Source organism: Phascolarctos cinereus, unplaced genomic scaffold (assembly GCF_003287225.1).
Source record: "Phascolarctos cinereus isolate Bilbo 61053 unplaced genomic scaffold, phaCin_HiC Scaffold_4;HRSCAF=312, whole genome shotgun sequence".
In the NCBI taxonomy this organism is placed as follows: domain Eukaryota; kingdom Metazoa; phylum Chordata; class Mammalia; order Diprotodontia; family Phascolarctidae; genus Phascolarctos; species Phascolarctos cinereus.
Window position 1 is genome coordinate 410,739,628 of NW_027555847.1, and position 18,715 is coordinate 410,758,342.

General features: G+C 35.6%; 1 protein-coding gene across 3 annotated transcripts in view; it reads right to left on the bottom strand.

The window, feature by feature from the left end:
- The window catches only part of CTNND2 (catenin delta 2), a 1,167,765-nt gene that overhangs the window by 927,066 nt on the left and 221,984 nt on the right, over positions 1-18,715 (bottom strand). For all 3 annotated transcript variants that reach the window (XM_078153315.1, XM_078153314.1, XM_021004430.2), the window contains exon 2: positions 10,132-10,265. In XM_078153315.1, coding sequence (XP_078009441.1) covers positions 10,132-10,265 — 134 coding nt within the window. The remainder of the gene's footprint in view (positions 1-10,131; positions 10,266-18,715) is intronic.

Below are 18,715 nucleotides of genomic sequence, written 5' to 3' on the forward strand. Positions count from 1 at the left end.
CTGCTCACAAGAAAACTTAGAAAAAAAGGTTAATGTTAATTTAATAACTATCTTACTCAGAAAATTATATATTTTTCTTTTTTTTCCTATCCTGCCCCCCATTTATTCTATTCTCTCTTTAGACACTGTCCCTCCTCAGAAGTGTTAGTTTCTGATTACCCCTTCCCCCAATCTGCCCTCCCTTCTGTCATCTCACTTTTCCTATCCCTTTTCCCCTTATTTTCCGGTAGGGTAAGGTAGATTTCCATACCTAATTGAGTGTGTATGTTATTCCCTCCTTAAGCCAAATCTGATAAGAATGAGATTCACTCATTCCCTCTCACCTTCCTCCCCACTTCTCCTCCACTTTAAAAGCTTTTTCTTGTCTGTTTTGTGTGAGATGATTTACCCCATTCTACTTCTCCCTTTCTCTTTCTCCCAGTATAATCCTCAATCATCCTTTATTTTATTTTTTAGATATCACCCCCTTATCCGCAACTCACTCTGTGCCATCTATCTATCTATCTATTTATCTGTCTATCTATCTATCTATCTATCTATCTATCTATCTATCTATCTATCTATTTTTTCCCCTCTAACTACCTTAATACTGACAAAGGTCTCATGACCTTTTTTTCCATGTAGGAATGTAAACAGATCAACTTAATTAGTTCCTTATGATTTCTTTTTCCTGTTTACCTTTTTCATACTTCTCTTGAGTCTTCTATTTGACAGATAAATTTTTTATTCAGCTCTGCTCTTTTCATCAAGAATGCTTGAAAATCCTCTATTTCACTGAATATTCATCTTTATCCATGAAGTACTATACTCTGTTTTCATCTTTATCCATGAAGTACTATACTCAGTTTTGCTGGGTAGGTCATTCTTGGTTATAATCCTATCTCCTTCGAACTCCAGAATATTATATTCCAAGCCCTCTTGTCCCTTAATGTAGAAGCTGCTAAATCTTGGGGTATCCTGATTGTGTTTCCACAGTACTTGAATTGTTTCTTTCTGGCTGCTTGCAATATTTTCTCCTTGACCTGGGAATTCTGGAATTTGGCTATAATTCCTGGGAGTTTTCGTGTGGGGACCTCTTTCAGGAGGTGATCAGTGGATTCTTTCCATTCTATTTTACCCTCTGGTTCTACTATATCAGGGCAGTTTTCCTTGATAATTACTTGAAAGATGATATATAGGCTCTTTTTTAGATCATGGCTTTCAAGTCTAAAATAATTTTTAAATTATCTATCCTGGATCTTTTCCAGGTCAGTTGTTTTTCCAATGAGATATTTCACATTGTTTTCTATTTTTTCATTCTTTTGGATTTGTTTTACAATGTCTTGATTTCTCATAAAGTCACTAGTTTCTCTTTGCTCCATTCTAATTTTAAGGAATTATTTTCTTCAGTGAACTTTTGCACTTCCTTTTCCGTTTGGCAAATTCTGCTTTTTAAGGCATTCTTCTCTTCACTGGTTTCTTGAGCCTCTTTTGTCATTTGGGTTAGTCTATTTTTTAAGGTGTTACTTTCTTCAGTATTTTTCTGAGTCTCCTTTAGGAAGCTGTTGACTTGTTTTTCATGATATTCTTGCATCACTCTCATTTCTCTTCCCAGTTTTTCCTCTACTTCTCTTACTTGCTTCTTAAAATCCTTTTTGAGCTCTTCCATGGCCTGGGACTGATTCCCTATTTTTCTTGGAGGCTTTGGATGTAGGAGCTTTGACTTTGTTGTCTTCTTCTGGTTGTATATTTGGATCTTCTTTTTCACCAAAGTAAGATAATATAGTCTGACTCTTTTTGTGCTGCTTGCTCATGATCCCAGCCAATTACTTCAGTTTTAAACTCTTAGTTATGGTAGCGGTCTGCTTCAAATGTGGAGAATGTACTGTCCCAAGCTTTGGAGGTTTTGTGCAGCTATTTTCAGAGATACTTCTAGTGACCTGTAAATTTTTAGTTCTTCCAACATGGTATGATCATGGGCAAGGTATTATTTACTACTTTCCTTGCTTGGGCTCTGTTCTATGAATGACCACAAGCACTCTTTTCTCCTTGGAACTGTGAGAAGGATTCTCTCTTCACTGCCACTACAAGGTCCACCATGCCAGTGCTCCTCCTTGCCCCAGGACTGCCACCCAGATTCAAGCACAGGCAAAGCAATAGAATCCTGTCTCAGCATCAGCACAGAAGTCCTTACAATCTTCCTGTGATCAGCAGCTTGATCTCCTCTCCATCTGTGGGCTCAGAGCTCCAGAAGTAGATGCTGCCCCCTGGCACCAGGACTGGGGCCAGACCATCTTCCTCTCTCACTGTGGTCAGACACACCTTTCCTACTGATCTTTTAAATTGTCTTTTGTGTTTGTGGGTTGAAAAGCTGCAAACAGCCACAGCTCCCCTTGATTAAATCCCCTGACACCTACTTCAGGTTTGCTGAGGCCCTGTTTTTACCTGCAAAGCCAACGCTGAACTGCATTCTTCTCCCAGCCTGGCACAACAGACCTTTCCAATCAACCATCCAGGTTGTCTTGGGCTGGAAATTTGTTTCACTGTGTCTTTTTTTGGGTTCTGCTTTTCTAGAATTTGTGTAGAGCTAATTTTTAACAGTTATTTGGAGGGGTTTGGGAGAGCTCAAGCAAGTCACTGCTTTTACTCCGCCATCTTAGCTCCACCCCTCCAAAAGTTATATAATTAAAACAATAACAAAAGGAAGAACAGCAACCAGATCCCTTTTCATGTAAGATGTGAAATTCATTCATTCATGTTTCTACTGTGCAAAGTCAGCAAGCATTTATTAAGCATCAGTTATGTGCTAGCTACTGTGCTATGATTTGGGGAAATAAATATTCAATCATCAAGGAAATGCATGACTAGGTATAAGAGTATAGGTAGATGTGTTGGGAATATAAGAGAACACATGACTTCAATTCTTTCTGGAGGTGAAATCCTCATTTCTCTGCCATTCTTCTTGGTATCTTAGAGACAGTTAAGTGACATAATGGATATAGCACCGGCCTTGCATTCATGAAGACCTCAGTTGGAATCCTACCTTAGTTTCTTGCTAGCTATGTGACTCTGAACCTGCCATTTAACCTCTCTAATCTTGTTTCCTCATTTGTAAAATGGCAATACAAGTACAAGTACTAATAGTAGTAGTAGTAGTAGTAGTAGCAGCAGCAGCAGCAGTAGTAGTAATAGTAGTAGTCATAGTTGTAATTCCCTTTCTATGCTACACTACTACTAACTAGTATCTACCTTACATACAGGTAATGACTGAAGCAAGATTATTATGATTGGCTCACTTGATAAACTTGTATATTGCATCAAGAGATGGTTGCTGAGGGCTCCATATTCATGTATATTAGCCTATCTTATTTCCTTACACACCCACTTTCCTTCCTTTAATTGAGAGATGATTCCAGTTTCACATCTGTCTTTAACACATTAGAAATAATTGAGGAAACCATAAATTTATCACAAATTCAATGCAAACAAAATTTATCAATTAGGCTTTGAATCTGATCTATCTATTACTCTTTGTTATTGTTTAGTTTAGTCATTTCAGTTGTGTCCAACTCTTTGTGACCCCATTTGGGTTCTTTCTTTCTTCCTTCTTTCTTCCTTCTTTCTTTCTTTCTTTCTTTCTTTCTTTCTTTCTTTCTTTCTTTCTTTCTTTCTTTCTTTCTTTCTTTCTTTCTTTCTTTCTTTCTTTCTTTCTTTCTTTCTTTCTTTCTTTCTTTCTTTCTTCCTTCCTTCCTTTCTTTCTTTCTTTCTTTCTTTCTTTCTTTCTTTCTTTCTTTCTTTCTTTCTTTCTTTCTTTCTTTCTTTCTTTCTTTCTCTCTCTCTCTCTCTCTCTCTCTCTCTTTCTTTCTTTCTTTCTTTCTTTTTTCTTTCTTTCTTTCTTTCTTTCTTTCTTTCTTTCTTCAAAGATACTAGGGTGGTTTGTCATTTCCTTTACCAGCTCATTTTACAGATGAAGAAACTGAGGCAAACACGGTTAAGTGACTTAAGACAATGATAATAATCCTGCCTTGTTACTACCTGTGAGTTAGATGCTAGTAATAGTAGTAGTAGTGGTCATAGTAGTATTTCCCTTCTTTTTTTTAAATTCCATTTAACTTTTATTAATTTATTTTGATTTATCAACAATAACTTCCATATGCTTTTGAATTAAAAATTTTTCTCCCCCTTCCTCTCCACCACTCTCCCCAAGATGGGGCATAATCTGATATAAGCTATACATTTACATTCCTTTTAAACGTATTTTCACATTAGTGGTGTTGTAAGTAAAAATCAAAACTAATGGGAGGAACCATCAGAAAGAGGAAACAAAACTCAACAGAAGAGAAAAAAATAGCAATTCATCTTTCATAGTTCTTTCTTTGGATGTGGATAGCATTTTCCATCTAGAGGCCTCTGGAGATGTCTTAGATCCTTGTATTGCTGGGAAGGGTTAAGTTTATAAATATTAGTCACTGCACAACATGGCTGTTATTGTGTAAAATGTTCTCTTGGTTCTTCTCACTTCACTCAGCATCAGACCATACAAGTCATTCCAGGTTTTTCTGAAGTCAGCCTGTTCATCATTTCTTATAGCACAGTAGTATTCCATTACATTCATATGCCACAACTTGCTCAGCCATTCTCCAATTGATGGGCATCCCCTTAATTTTCAATTCTTTGCCACCAAAGAGCTGCTATGTATATTTTTGTACATGTGGGTCCTTTTCCCATTTGTATGATCTCTTTGGGATATAGCCCTAGAAGTGCTATTGCTGGATCAAAGGGTATGCACATTCTTATAGTTCTTTGGGCATAGTTCCAAATTGTTCTTCAAAATGGTTGAATGATATCACAACTCCACCAACAATGCATTAGTGTTCCAATTTTCCCACATCTTCTCCAGCATTTATCATTTTCCTGTTTTGTCATGTTGGCCAATTTGATAGGTGTGATGTGGCACCTCAGAGTTGTTTTGATTTGCATTTCTCTAATTAATAATTATTTCGAGCATTTTTTTCATGACTATAGATAGCTTTAATATCTTCATCTGAGAATTGTCTGTTCATATCCTTTGACCATTTATCAATTGGGGAATGGCTTGTGTTCTTATAAATTTGACTTAATTTTCCATATATTTCAGAAATGAGGCTCTTATCAGAGAGACTGGTTGTAAAAATTCTTTCCCAATTTTCTACCTTCCTTCTAATTTTAGTTGCATTGGTTTTGTTTGTGCAAAAACTATTCAATTTAATGTAATCAAAATTATCCATTTTGCTTTTCATAATGTTCTTTATCTGTTGTTTGGTCATGAATTCTTCTGTTCTCCATAAATCTGATAGGCAAGCTATTCCTTGCTCTCCCAGTTTGCTTATAGTTTCAGCCTTTATATCTAAATCATGAACCAATTTTGACTTTATTTTGGTATATTGTGTGAGATTTTGGTCTATGCCTAGTTTCTGCCATACTCTTTTCCAATTTTCACAGCAGTTTTTTTCAAAGAGTGGGTTCTTATCACAGAATCTGGGGTCTTTGGGTTTATCAAAGAATACATTACTATAGTCATTGACTACTGTGTCTTGCATATTTAACCTATTCCACTGATTCACCACTCTATTTCTTAGCCAGTACCAAGCAGTTTTGATGATTGCTGCTTTACAAGTATTTCCCTTCTAAGGGAAACACAGCTAGTCTGTGTCTGAGGCCAGATTTGAATTCAAGAAGATGAGCCTTCCTGATTCCAGGCCTAGGGCTCTATCTACTTTTTCCTTATCTTTCCTTCACTGTCCCTGCAAATCAGCTTGCAGGTACCCACTGCCATTTTGCCTCTTTGATATTTCTTAGGCTACTCACTATGCATCTTTTTTAACTGGTTTGCTATCAATAATAGTTAACCTAATAATATCCAGACATCCTGCTGTTGAGAGTGATTTACCACACAACAATTAAATAAATGTTAGAGAAAACTTTCTATTTATATATAAGTAAAAATATTTTCTAAGCTAGCAATGAAGTTCAAGAAATGTATATTTGATCTACTCTAGCCTTCAAAGAATCATAGCCTTCAAAGACATCTTCTAGTCTAATGCACTCATCTTACAAATCAAGAAACTGAAACTCAGAAAGGTTATTATTGCATAAATTTCCATGAAGGTCATATAGTTAGTAAATCACAGATCTCTGATTCAAACTTGGGTCCTCTGACTTCAGAGGGATTTCTATAACAAATTTTTTATTCAAATAAATGGGTCCAAGTGTAGACACAATGCGGTCACAATTTGAAATCATCTTCCAAAGGTCTATAGCAGAGTGAAAGACTTACTATCATCCTAAAAAAGTGGAATATAAATATTAGGCTATTTACCATAACATCTGGGAAATATTCACAAAATTAAAGATGGCTTGTGGACTAGGATTACTAGTTTGACCTCCAAAAAGAATAAATGGTCAATGGGTAAAGATTGATAAAATCCAATCTAGTCTTATCCATTCCAATCCCATTCAATCTAATGTAATCCAACAAATTTTATTTAGTATTTAGTCTGTATAAAGAGGACTGGGTCAGTGAGGTGGCACAGTACATAGAGTACAAGCCTGAAGTCAAGGAAGATTCATCTTCATGAGTTCAAGTCTGACTTCAGACACTTTCTAGCTTGTGACCCTAAGCAAATCACTTAATCCTGTTTGTCTTAGTTCCTCATTTATAAAATGATCTGGGAAATGAAAATCACTCCACCATCTTTGTCAAGAAAACCGCCTATTGGGTCATAAAGAGTTGGACACAACTGAAACAACTAACAACTACAACAATGTATAAAGCATTGTGCTAGCTAAGTACTAGGAATACAAAGATGAGAGGAAAAAAAATAGTCCTTACTCTCAAGAACATATATTCCAACTGAGGAGACATCGAAGTGTAAAATGATGGAAAGAAACTTGACCTTAAAGTCAGGATACACACCAGCTGTGTGACACAGGGCAAATCACTTAACCACTGTGTGGTTTCCTGAACTGTAAAATGATAATAAAAATATATACCTTGCAGAGTTGTTGTGAGGATAAAATAAGATATTTGTAAAGCACTTAGCACAGTGTCTAAGATGTAGGTAGTATATAAATTCTATTATTATTGTTGTTGTTGCAACCTAACCACTGAGTTCTGTAGGCAATCCTTTATATGTGTAAATTGTGTAATTCTTTCCAATATGCATTTTTAGAGGGAGCTACCTCACCAGAGGTTCCTGTTACTATTAAATCACAATCTCAGGGGGGAAAAAAACAGATGTTTTCATCCAATGATGGAATCCAAATGATGGAAAGCTAACCATGTACAGAGCAAAAGAAGAAACCAGTATAAAGCCAAAGTGCATTCTCAGAGAAATAAATTATAAACTTCTCAATGGACAGTGACTGAATCATGTTTACATTAGTGTTATCCTGAACACCTAGCACAGTATTTTCCACAGACTAGGAGCTATTTGAATATTTGCTGGTATGGTTACAATGAAAGGTATTTATTCTTCCCAAATTACAAAGCTGGTAAATGACTAGAAATTAATAGCAAAACAATTTGAAACAATTTGAAACAGTACCTTATTTAGTGGTCACACTTCTGGCAACCTGAATCATTTGGGGATAAAGCCATGAAAGTGAAGCTAAGTAAAAATGGTATCTAAGTGCCATGGACTTGCTCTCCAAAAGTTGAAATACTTTAAACCAAGGAGAAAAATTATCTCCTTATCTCAAGAAGCATTGATTAGGTATTATATGTGAAATCAATCCTTCCGAGTTAAGAATCTTGATCTTCCGATTCCCTCTGAAAACTTCCACCTAAGGGGCAAGAGAGCGCTGGAAGTGGACACACTGAAAAGTGACAGCTGAGAAAGTAGGGGGCAGAAGAATAATGAATTAGACAAATAAAATAGTACCTATCTACTTTGGTAGTTTTGGATAGATAACAGCAGATCCATGAGCTTGAAGGGGGAAAACGACTATTTTCAGTCATCACTAACTCAAATTTATTATTTCCTCCAATTATTTAAAAAAAACACATAATTTGTAGAATGAATCCATAGGCTTCACCAGACTGTCAGTTGGGTCTCTGATACAAGGAAATATTCAAAAGACATATCCTAAGTTTTTTATTACATTCCTGATTCTTAATGTTTTCTCCATTTCTAAAATAGCTAGCATTTCCTGATATGCAGACATAGGGCATACCCTGGAAATTCTGGGAAGGCGGTTTGGTCCCTGTATGTAGGACAGAGCCATGGACAGTAGGGCTTCATAAATGCTTCTTCAATCAAATTGAGCTGAATTAATGACAGCTAAATCAGCAAAAGATCAATCCAATCAGTCAACTAGAATTTATTAAACACCTATGTATCAGATATTGTGCTAAGCACTGAATATACAAAGAAAACAAAACAAAACAAAACAAATGGTCTTAGATCTCAAGGAGCTCATAGTTTAATGGTGCAGATATTATGCGAACAACTACATACAAATAAGATATAGACTGATATATATGATATAGGTTTAGATGATATAGATATAGGGATGGGTGTAGATATAGGATGAATTGAAAGTAGTCTCAGAGGGAAGGCACTAAGATTAAGTACTGGAAAAGGGTTTTTACAGAAGATATAACTAGCTGAGACTTGAAAGAAACCAGCAGTGAAGCTAAAAGGTAGAAATGAAGGGTGAGACTATTCCAGGTATGGGTGATAGCTAGTGAAAGTAAGTGTACTCTGCTTAATAAAGAAGGGAAATATGTAACATATTGCAGAAATACTCTCATTAACAAATTGGAAAATGTACAACAATGCTTAAAGGTTTTAAACTCAAGTCATCTAGAAATTTCACACATTCAGGAAGATAGGTCAATCCTCAATAATATTAAGCAAAAATGATACTAGAGCATGTATGTGTTTAAGTTCCCTAGGGGTCACATATGACATTGGTAGTTGTGATGCACCATTAGCAGGATATGTGTGCTTGGCCAAGGTGAGAGGTACACACACACACGCACACACACACACATACACACACACATGTATATACCTCTTATATACATACACACATACATACATACATACATATGTGTGTGTGTGTGTGTATATATATATATATATATATATATATATATACATATATATATATATATATATATATATATATATTTGTCACCAAACAGAATTTTTATCTAGGCAAAGCTACTTTTTTTTTTCTAGAAAAATTCTTGCATTAGCCTCTAAAGCTCTGACTAAATAAGTAAATCAGTCCTATTTCCAATCAGGATAAGGAAGAGTCACCTGAAATTTACCCATTGGTTGAGTGAGAACTATGAGAAAATACCTAGTCGCCACTAACTGACCTGTAATTAGAGAAGGGGGAGAAGACTAGAACAGCAAGTCATTGCTATCTACTTCTTATAAGTAAAAGTGATATGGTAAAACCAGGAGTTCAAATAGTTATTCTCTCAACTGTATGAGAACTCTCTTATATAAGCAAAGATTATCTTTACTGAAATTGTTTAATCCATTAGAATTCTGAACCAGCCACTTGAAAAAAAAAAGCAGTAGAAGTCTATCTGCATAGAGATTCCTAATAAGACCATATATGTAACAATTAAGAAACACACAAAGTTCATTAAAAATATCCTAAGCTTTTCACTTCAGCCTATTTATCTTTGTTTCTCACACTCCAGTAGGTGCTCACACTTATGTCGCATATAATCATCCAACTTGACCTTCCTCCAGCTGGACTATATTAATAACCACAAAAATCTACATAGATATTTATATATAAATCATATAGCTGTAAGGTACCTGAGAGATCAGCTAGCTCAAACATCTCATTGACCAGCTAAGGAACTATAGCTGGAAGGTGATTTATTCTAGGTCACACAGATAAAGTAGTAAGGACTATATATATATATTTTTTTTTCTGGCCTAAGGCTTTTACCATTATTTAATTCTTTTCCTATCACATTGCTGTAGTACAACATTACATTAATTCTACAATGTGAGTAACCAATGCAATGGATGTAAGTAACCCAAAGAAACTTTAAACAATAGAAAATGCTGCAGTATAGCTAAATAATTTGATATTATGCATGATAATACAGCAATATTCATACAAATCAAATTATTTTACCTGTTCTTTGACTGATGCAAGAATGGCAGAGGTTGTCTCAGTTTCAGATCCATCCCCATTGGATGTATTCAACACAGGGCTCAGGGAACTAGTCTTTTCTGAAGATGAAGGCTGGTCTGGAACAGGCATAGCTCCTACAATTAAAAATTAGAATTTCTTTACTGATTATTATTAAAAGAAAAAAAAGGCAAATTGATTTTAGAAAAGGATCATTTTACCAGTAAGTTTTAATTGTCCTAGGGGAGAATGAAAGCTGGATGACAGGTAAAGAACACGTTAAGGACTGAGCAAAGACATAGAATGGATTCTCTTTTATCAAGTCTATCCACGAGTTTCATCTCACATGTTTATTATTTGTTTATTTCTCAAGGTTAGTATGTATTTGTGGCAGGAGAAGGGGAATGAAGAAAGTAAAAAGTGAATGGTAAAGGAAAAGATGGAGCAAAAGTGGGGGAAAAGGAAAAGTAAAGTAGGAGGAAAGAGAGTAGAAATGATAAGGAAAAGAGACATTCGATACACTCAAAAATTTAAAATTGCAAGAAGAAAAAGAACTACAGTATAACTATAACCTCACCCTGTCTCAAGCCCTAACTAAAAAGGTGTTAGCTGGTCTTTAAGTTGAAGAGTTATCTGTAACACTTATTTACATCGACTAAGCTCAGACAGATGATTCAAAAATGATCACCACATCAGTAACTACTCTTTTGCTATCTGTTAAAATATGATTTTTGTGATGTTATTCAGAATGTGCCACGAATAGCACATTCTGATTCTTTTCTTCAATAACATATTCATGAGATATAGTCATGAAACTTCTATATAATCTAAAGGTTGCTAGCCTCTCTTATTCCTTATACCTGTTCCATATTGTTAATGTATTTCTTAACATCATAACCTGTTTTCTCCTTTGCATAGAAGTCATTGAGTAGCAAAGTATATGATAATTTAATTTGGAGAGCTGAATCCGTTATCCTGGTGAGGGAAGCGTCTATAAAGTGTAGCAGCATTGAAACTGACCTACCTCCAGATATGTCCCCCACTTGAGTCTCCACCAGTAATGACTAAGTCTATACTCTAAAAGAGATGTAGCCCCTTTATGTCAATCATGTAGGCCTTGTGTCATGCTAATAAATTTGGATTTTATCTTAAAGGCAATAAGAATGTGATCAAAGATTGTTTAATGGAAGAGAAGTTTGGTTAGATGAAATAACCAAATACAATGACCAAAAACTATTCCAGATGATCATAATGAAAGATGCTACCCATTTCCTGTCAGAGATAGACTCAAGGTGCAGACTGAGACATTTTTTTTTTTTGGACATGACCAATGCAGAAATTTGTTTTGTTTGTCCATGAATATTTGTTACAAGGTTTTTCTTTTTCTTTCTTTTCAATGAAGGAAGGGGACAAATGGGAGAGAAAATACATTTTTGCTAATTGAAAAAAATAAAATTTGAAAGCAAGAGAAAAAATAGACATTGGAAAAAGAAACAGAAGTTAGTCACTAGGATGTTAGCCAAGAGCACTAAAGCCTACGGAGCAGAGAGGAACAAAAATCAAAGCACAGGCTGAGTCAAAAATAGGACAAGATATGAGAAGTTACCCCAAAATACAAAAGGTAATGGAAATACCAGTTACTGATATCTCGAAGGGATAGCATGATGTAGTAGAACTCCACTGGATTTGGAATAAGACAACCTGGATTCAAATCCCAGCTTTCCTGCTTAATAACTGTATGACTATGGCAAGGCAATGTATTAACCTTTCTGTGTCCCAACTGGCAAACCTACAAAATAAAAACTAAGTGATCTAAGATTGCTGGTCATTCCAAATCCTATTATCTTAAATATATTTGAAAAAACTCAGTAATTCATAGCAAATATGGCTCTAGGACTGAGAGTTAGCCACTTTTTTCTTTTTGAAAGAACCCAATCATGACTCCACATTTACACTAGCATCTTATTCAAGCTATCAATCAACAAATATTTATTCAGTTCCTGCTGTGTGTCAAGCATTGGGGATAACACAAAATTAAAAATGAAGCATGCCTATCCTCAAGAAGATTCCACTCTACTATGGAAGACAAGTAGAAATCAGTTTTATGTAAAATAAGTGAACAGTAGATTTATGGAGAAAATGACATTAAAAGCTGAGATGATCAGGAAGGACTTCATTTAGATACAGGGGTGGAGAACCTGTGACCTTGAGGCCACATGTGGCCTTCTAGGTACCCAAGTGTGGCTTTTTGGCTGAACCCAAACTTCATGAACAAATTTGTTTTGGATTCAGTCAAAGGGACACACTTGAGGACCTAGAGGGCCACATGTGGCCTCAAGGTCACAGCTTCTCTACCCCTGATTTAGAAGGTGGTGTTTGAGTATATGTTTGAAGGAAACAAGGGGTTCAAAAAGGTTATAGGCAAGGTAGAAATGTATTCTAGGAGTAAAGGAGAGTCAGTACAATGCTTTGGAGATGGAATTCCCTGTGTTAGGAAGCAAGAAGATCATTCTGACTAGACTTTAGCATATAGAAAGGTGAATAGCATATAACAGATGGGAAAGGTAGGTTGGGGTAAAGTTGAGGAATTCAAAAGCCAAATAATGGGCCTCTAATTTGAGCCTAGAGTCAATAAGGAGTTTATTGAGTAGAGGAGTAACATGGTTAGACCCTGCACTTTAGGAGGATCTCTTTCAAAATATTATATACAAAAAAATCAAGAAGGGAGAGACCTGAGCCATAGAGATAAACTAGTAAACTATTGCAATAGTCCAGGTAAGATGTGAAGGAGAACACCTTAGTGCCATAGTGCTTGTCTTGGTTCTTGTTCCAACTCTATGGTTAATTTGAGACAAAGTTCTTCCTTGCTTCCACAAAATATTATGGGGACTGGAGTCATCCCTGAACCTGAATTCCTATGGTGGAGTCCTCATTTCATATTACCAGACCTTGTTAGGAACAGCTTGGGGGGATTTAGAACTATGATTTTTCACTAGATTTTTACATTGCCATACTTTTGCTAAAGATCTACAAGTACACTGGTGGACATCCCTGCCTAGACCTAAATTTTCTGCCTCTTGTCATACTTTTTCAACAGCTGGCTTTAATCATGAAAATTATATATAGATGTCTTCCTGATGCCTTTTTATGGACTTTCCTACCCATAAAAGGTACAACTATCCATGTCCTGTCTGACTTCCTCTTATTGCTAGCACCAGGAACCTTCACTAAACACTTTCCCTGATAAGTCTTTCTGATCTCTAGGTCTAATCTATCTAATCTTCAGTCTGGTCCATCTGCTTTTAATGAGGCTTGCTACTGTCAATTTTATTTTTAAGTCAATATAAGTTATAAGCTTTGCAGACTTATAAAGTAAGTTTAATACCTATTTGTACCAAGGAGGCATTTCAGCCTTTATGTTTTGCCTATCCATATTTTTTTTAAAGATAATAGTACACTGAAGTCCAATTTCAATGCTTCATCATGGTGGAGAAGTCACCCTGTTTTCTCAAAGATTATGCCAATGAAACATAACAGATGGAAGGGCCCATTAAGCCCTAGATATGTTCAGATGTCCTTTACCTTTGAAAGTAAAACATTGAGAATTTTAACAATATGCAATAATTATGCAAGTATTAATGTAGCATCTATTAGGTCTTCATCACTGTAATACACCACTGATTTTCCATTCATCTCCATCCCTTAAACAATTAATTACCCTTGGGCCTCAAACTTTGCACTTATAATTCATGTTTATCTGAATAAAGGCATCTGGATGAAAGTTCTCTGACAGTGAATTGTAAAAAATTATACAGTAAGTAAAAAGACTTTTGTCACCTGGGACTTTGGAAAAAATGCAATTCCTAGTTGTTCACTTCCAGAATTAATTGTTTTTCTCACTTACTGGAAACAGGTTACTTTAATAAATATATAACTCAACGTATGATTTATCTTCTGACTTCAAGAATAACTCATAAAAGAATGTCAGAAGCAAATCCTGTTTTTACTTCCTTATCTAACAGCATATAAGATAGCTTTCTTCTTAAATCTCTTTGCTAGTAATTCATACTAATTATAACTGAGTGATTTTGGTTATGAAGCCACCACACATCAGAAGGTATCTTTATCATTATGGCTTCACAGTAGGAAGATCTCTAGCTATGTTACTTGAGGCAAGTGACTCAAACTCTCAGGGTTCTAAACTGCAGAGAAGTTGATGACATGCTTTGATAGAAGGAGTTTCCTCATCTGGGAATTCTCTGTACCAATGAAATCATAGGTCCAATCTCCATTCTCTATCCTACTCTCACTACCCAATTCATATTCTTTTCACTATATTATTCTACCTCCTTTCAATGCCAAATTCAAGGGACTATCCCTTCTATGGAATTTTCCCTGTTGCTACCAATGCACAAACTCTTGACTCTGCCAGCTAAAAATAATCCTACCCACAATCATTTTTTCTCTTTTTCATCTTCAATTTTTCCTTTATATGTTGGCTACTTCTCAGTTTCTAAAGCTGTATTACTCTAATAAAATAAAATAAACCTTTTACTATTAAACCTTTACTCTCTTCAAGCAAGAACTCCATATATCTCCTTGGTGTCACTGCTTAATCACTAGAGCAAACAATGATCACTCCCTTTATTTACTCTCCACCCACTACCTTCTGGATTCTTTGACACGTGAGTTCCTAACTGAGAGTCTTACCTAAAAGGGCTCTCTTAAAGGTCCTCAACAACCTTTGAATTGCTAAATTCAGTGACCATTACAACATCCCCATTTGCTTCGGCGACATTAATGCCCTCTATTGCTCTCTTGGTCTGTATACACTTTATTTGATGGATCATCACCCAACTTCCTCCCACTGCAAATGGGTATCATCCAAGACTGTCCTGGGCCTTCTTTTCTCTGCATACTCTCTTCCTGGGTGATCTTGTTCCCTCCCACATATTCAATTATTAATTATGCAGGAGAGTCCCCAATCTTTATAATTTCTTCCCTGATTTTCATTCCAGCATCACCACCTGTTGTCAATGTATTCCCATCTGAATGTCTCACTAGCATAAGTCACTATTTTTAAAAACTACATTTGTAATACACCCTTTGAAATCCTTCCTTCTTCTATGAGCTTCACTACTTTTGCACCAGTTTCTTTCCTCTTCAAGTCAGCCTCCAAACTGGTGCCAAAATAGAATTCTTAAGACACAGATTTGACCATGTCACTCCTCCTCTTAAAATCTTCCAGTGGCTTTCTGTCTTCAGAAGAAAATATAAAGTTATTAGCTTGAAATTTAAAGTCACCCACAGTCTGGTTCTTACCTACCTTTAAACTATGTTTCAAATCAATCCCAACCAGCACTTTAACTTGCAGTTAAGTGTGGCTATTAGCTATTCCTTAAACTCTGTGTTTGTGGTGAACAAGTTATCTCCATGCCTCGAATGCACTTCCTCATCTCTGGCTTTCCAAATCTTTCTCGTCTTTCAAAGTTCAGATCAGGTACTACCTCGTACTTGAAGACTTCTCAAGTTCCCTTTGGTGAAAATGTTTTGTTCCTCCTCAAATGCTATAAAGAACACTTTATCACCTGCCTTTGCCCCATCATACCTTACCTCATGGTATATTAATCTAGGTACACATCCTATTTCACTCTCTCCAAATAAATATCTTCTTGAGTAGAGATATTGTGATGAAAAAAGAGCATATACATAATACCTAGCACCTTGAATAGTGCCTTGTATATAAGTGTATGTAAATAATATTTTAGAAAACAGAACAAGGCATTAAGTAATCCACTTCTTTGACAAGATTGCCCCAAAGTTAGGCAGCTAGGTGGCACAGTGGTGGCCCTGAAGTCAGAAGGATCTGAGTTCCAATCTGGCCTCAGACCAAACACTTCACACTTACTAGCTGTATGACCCTGGGCAAGTCACTTAACCCCAACTGCCTAAACAAACAAACAACAAACAAACAAACTCAGTACTGCGGATACCTTCCATAGACAGTCTAGATTTCAGTAGTTTTATTAACTTTGTAAACCTCCTTTCAAGGTATTTACTCTTCTGTATCTACTACTTGCCAGCCTGTCCTTAAGCACTGGATTAAAGAGATCTGATGTTTAAGGTGGCAGAAAATCTTAATTCCATTCAAGCCTAATATGTACCAGGCATATAAGATAGCTGACTATCCCCTCGGTCATAATAATAACCAAATCTAAGAAGGAATGATAGAGAAAAGACAAACAAAAACCCATGCTCTGTATGTATACATGTAAAGAGCTGTTCTTAAAGCCAAGGGTTGCAGACCTGATTCTGATTTATAAAGGCTTTGTGACCCTAGACCCTAGTCTATCTAAGATTATAAATTTTCCATTACAAATAATGGAAAAACTAGTAACCTACATTAGGAGGAGTTTCTTTTTCCATACTAGTGAATGCACTGGTCCATTCTGCATCCCTATACTATATCTCAGGATATCCATTAGCTTAGAAATAGTGTTGCCCTTGGGTAGGACTCCTAATTTCAGCTCCAACATTCAGATGGCTACTATTGTTATTATTCATGACAAAAGGAAATTACAAAGCAGCAAAATTCAAAGTCAAGTTTTTCCTCTCACAGTCTGAATTGTCACAACATATTTATGACTATAAATCATTTTCAATAAAGAGAAGGCAATTTCCTCAAATCTCCATATTTCATTCCTCTAATTCTTGATTGTTGTGATTTCCATCTTCCACGAGCTAAGGAAAGGCATTCCCTTTTGTCCATAATTTTGAATGTATTTTCTTAAATCAACTTCCCCAAATCAATAGAAACAAACAAAAGTCTTTAATTCACATATTACTCTTCTGAAAAAAAAGTTTTCTTCTTTGCAAAATTCCTCAAACTTAGATTTTAATTTTAAAAAGAAATCTACATAAATATCAAATGACTATGAGATCTATCATTATCATCACAAGGTGATAATGAAAGATAATCTACTTAGTCATTGATTAGTCTACCAGATGGAAAATACTGTGTTTCTCATAAAGAGGGATTCAGTATGTCCTCTTTGGTTCCAAAGTGAAAAAAAAAACAGGAGGAATATAAGGAATGAAAACTGGCAAATTTTAACTTGATATAAGGGGAAAAAACTCATAAAAGAACTAGACCAAAGAAGAATGGACTTCATAGGTATTGGTGGCTTCCCCTTCAAGTGAAGTACTCAAATGTAGACTAGGCAGTTAGGTAGCACAGTGGATAGAGTGCCAGGACTACAGTCAGGAAGACCTGCATTCAAATCTGGCTTTAGACACTTACTAGCTGTATGACCTTGGGTAAGTCATTTAATCCTTTTTGTCTCAGATCCTCATCTGTACAATAAGCTGGAGAAGGAAATGACAAATCATGCCAGTATCTTTGCCAAGAAAACTCCAAATGGGATCACTATTAGTCAGTCATAACTGAATTGACAGACTGAAAACAACAATGATAGCCCCTGCTTAGGTCTGTGGTAAACAGGATCAATCTTTTTTTTTTTTTTCATATCCAGGTTAGATTAGATAGCTTCAGAAGCTTCTCTACTAAAATCATGTGATTACATAACTTATTTGTGTTGTTGTTCAGTCATTTCAATCATGTCCAGTGTTAGAGATTATCTCACTCAAAGCCCTCCTTTTTTTTTTTTAACAGATAAAGAAATGAACTCCCCAAAAGGTTAAGTAACTTGGCTAAGGTTTTAAAGCTAGTTTTGGCAGAGCTGAGACTTTTCAATCCCTTGACTCCCACTTCTTCTACTTATACCATTCCTCTATTAATTATTATTTATAAATTGGCTTCTTTCTGCATTTTGTGAAGTACATTTATAGAAATTGGCCTTCCTCTGGTATTTTTCTTGAAATTTGACTTGAAGCAATATTTTATTTTAAATGTAAATACAGACAAATTGGGCAGCTAGGTGGTACAATGGATAGTCTTTTATATTTATAAATTCTAGTTTCATAATTATGATCTCTTTTGAAGGGGTAGTCAAAAAATAAGATGATATAACTGTAACCTAACTTAGAGAACTAATTTTCCTTACCAGCTGCACTTCAACTTTTCCTTGGAAATACTAAGATTTCCTCCACAGTGCCTGGAGCCATGTTCAGCACAGTGCTAGATAAGCACTTTTAGGATGACAAAGCAGAAATATTCAAAATAATCCATTTTGGTAATTCTACTAATAGCAAAATGCTGTCTATTTCTACTCAACTTACACTATGATTATATTTAAATGAATATAGCTGTGTCAAAAGTTGGTGATCTCAGCAATACTAAGTTGGAAACCCCATCTTTATTAACATAAAACTGATTTAGTCATGGAAATAATGAGCCACTAAGTTGCTCCAAGTGCTAACTACAGACTTTGAGGTAGCTGAATGATTGGGCTCTTTGAGCTGCAAGGGCTTCTACTTTGACACCAGAGAGGGTAACACAAGGATTCTTGAAATCAGCACTCCCATAGCTATGCATATGGAAAGAAAATATGGGTTGGTTGTGTAATTTAAATTTGAGCTCTTGCAGAGTCTATGAAACACTTTCAAATTTTACTTTGCTAAACTGGTG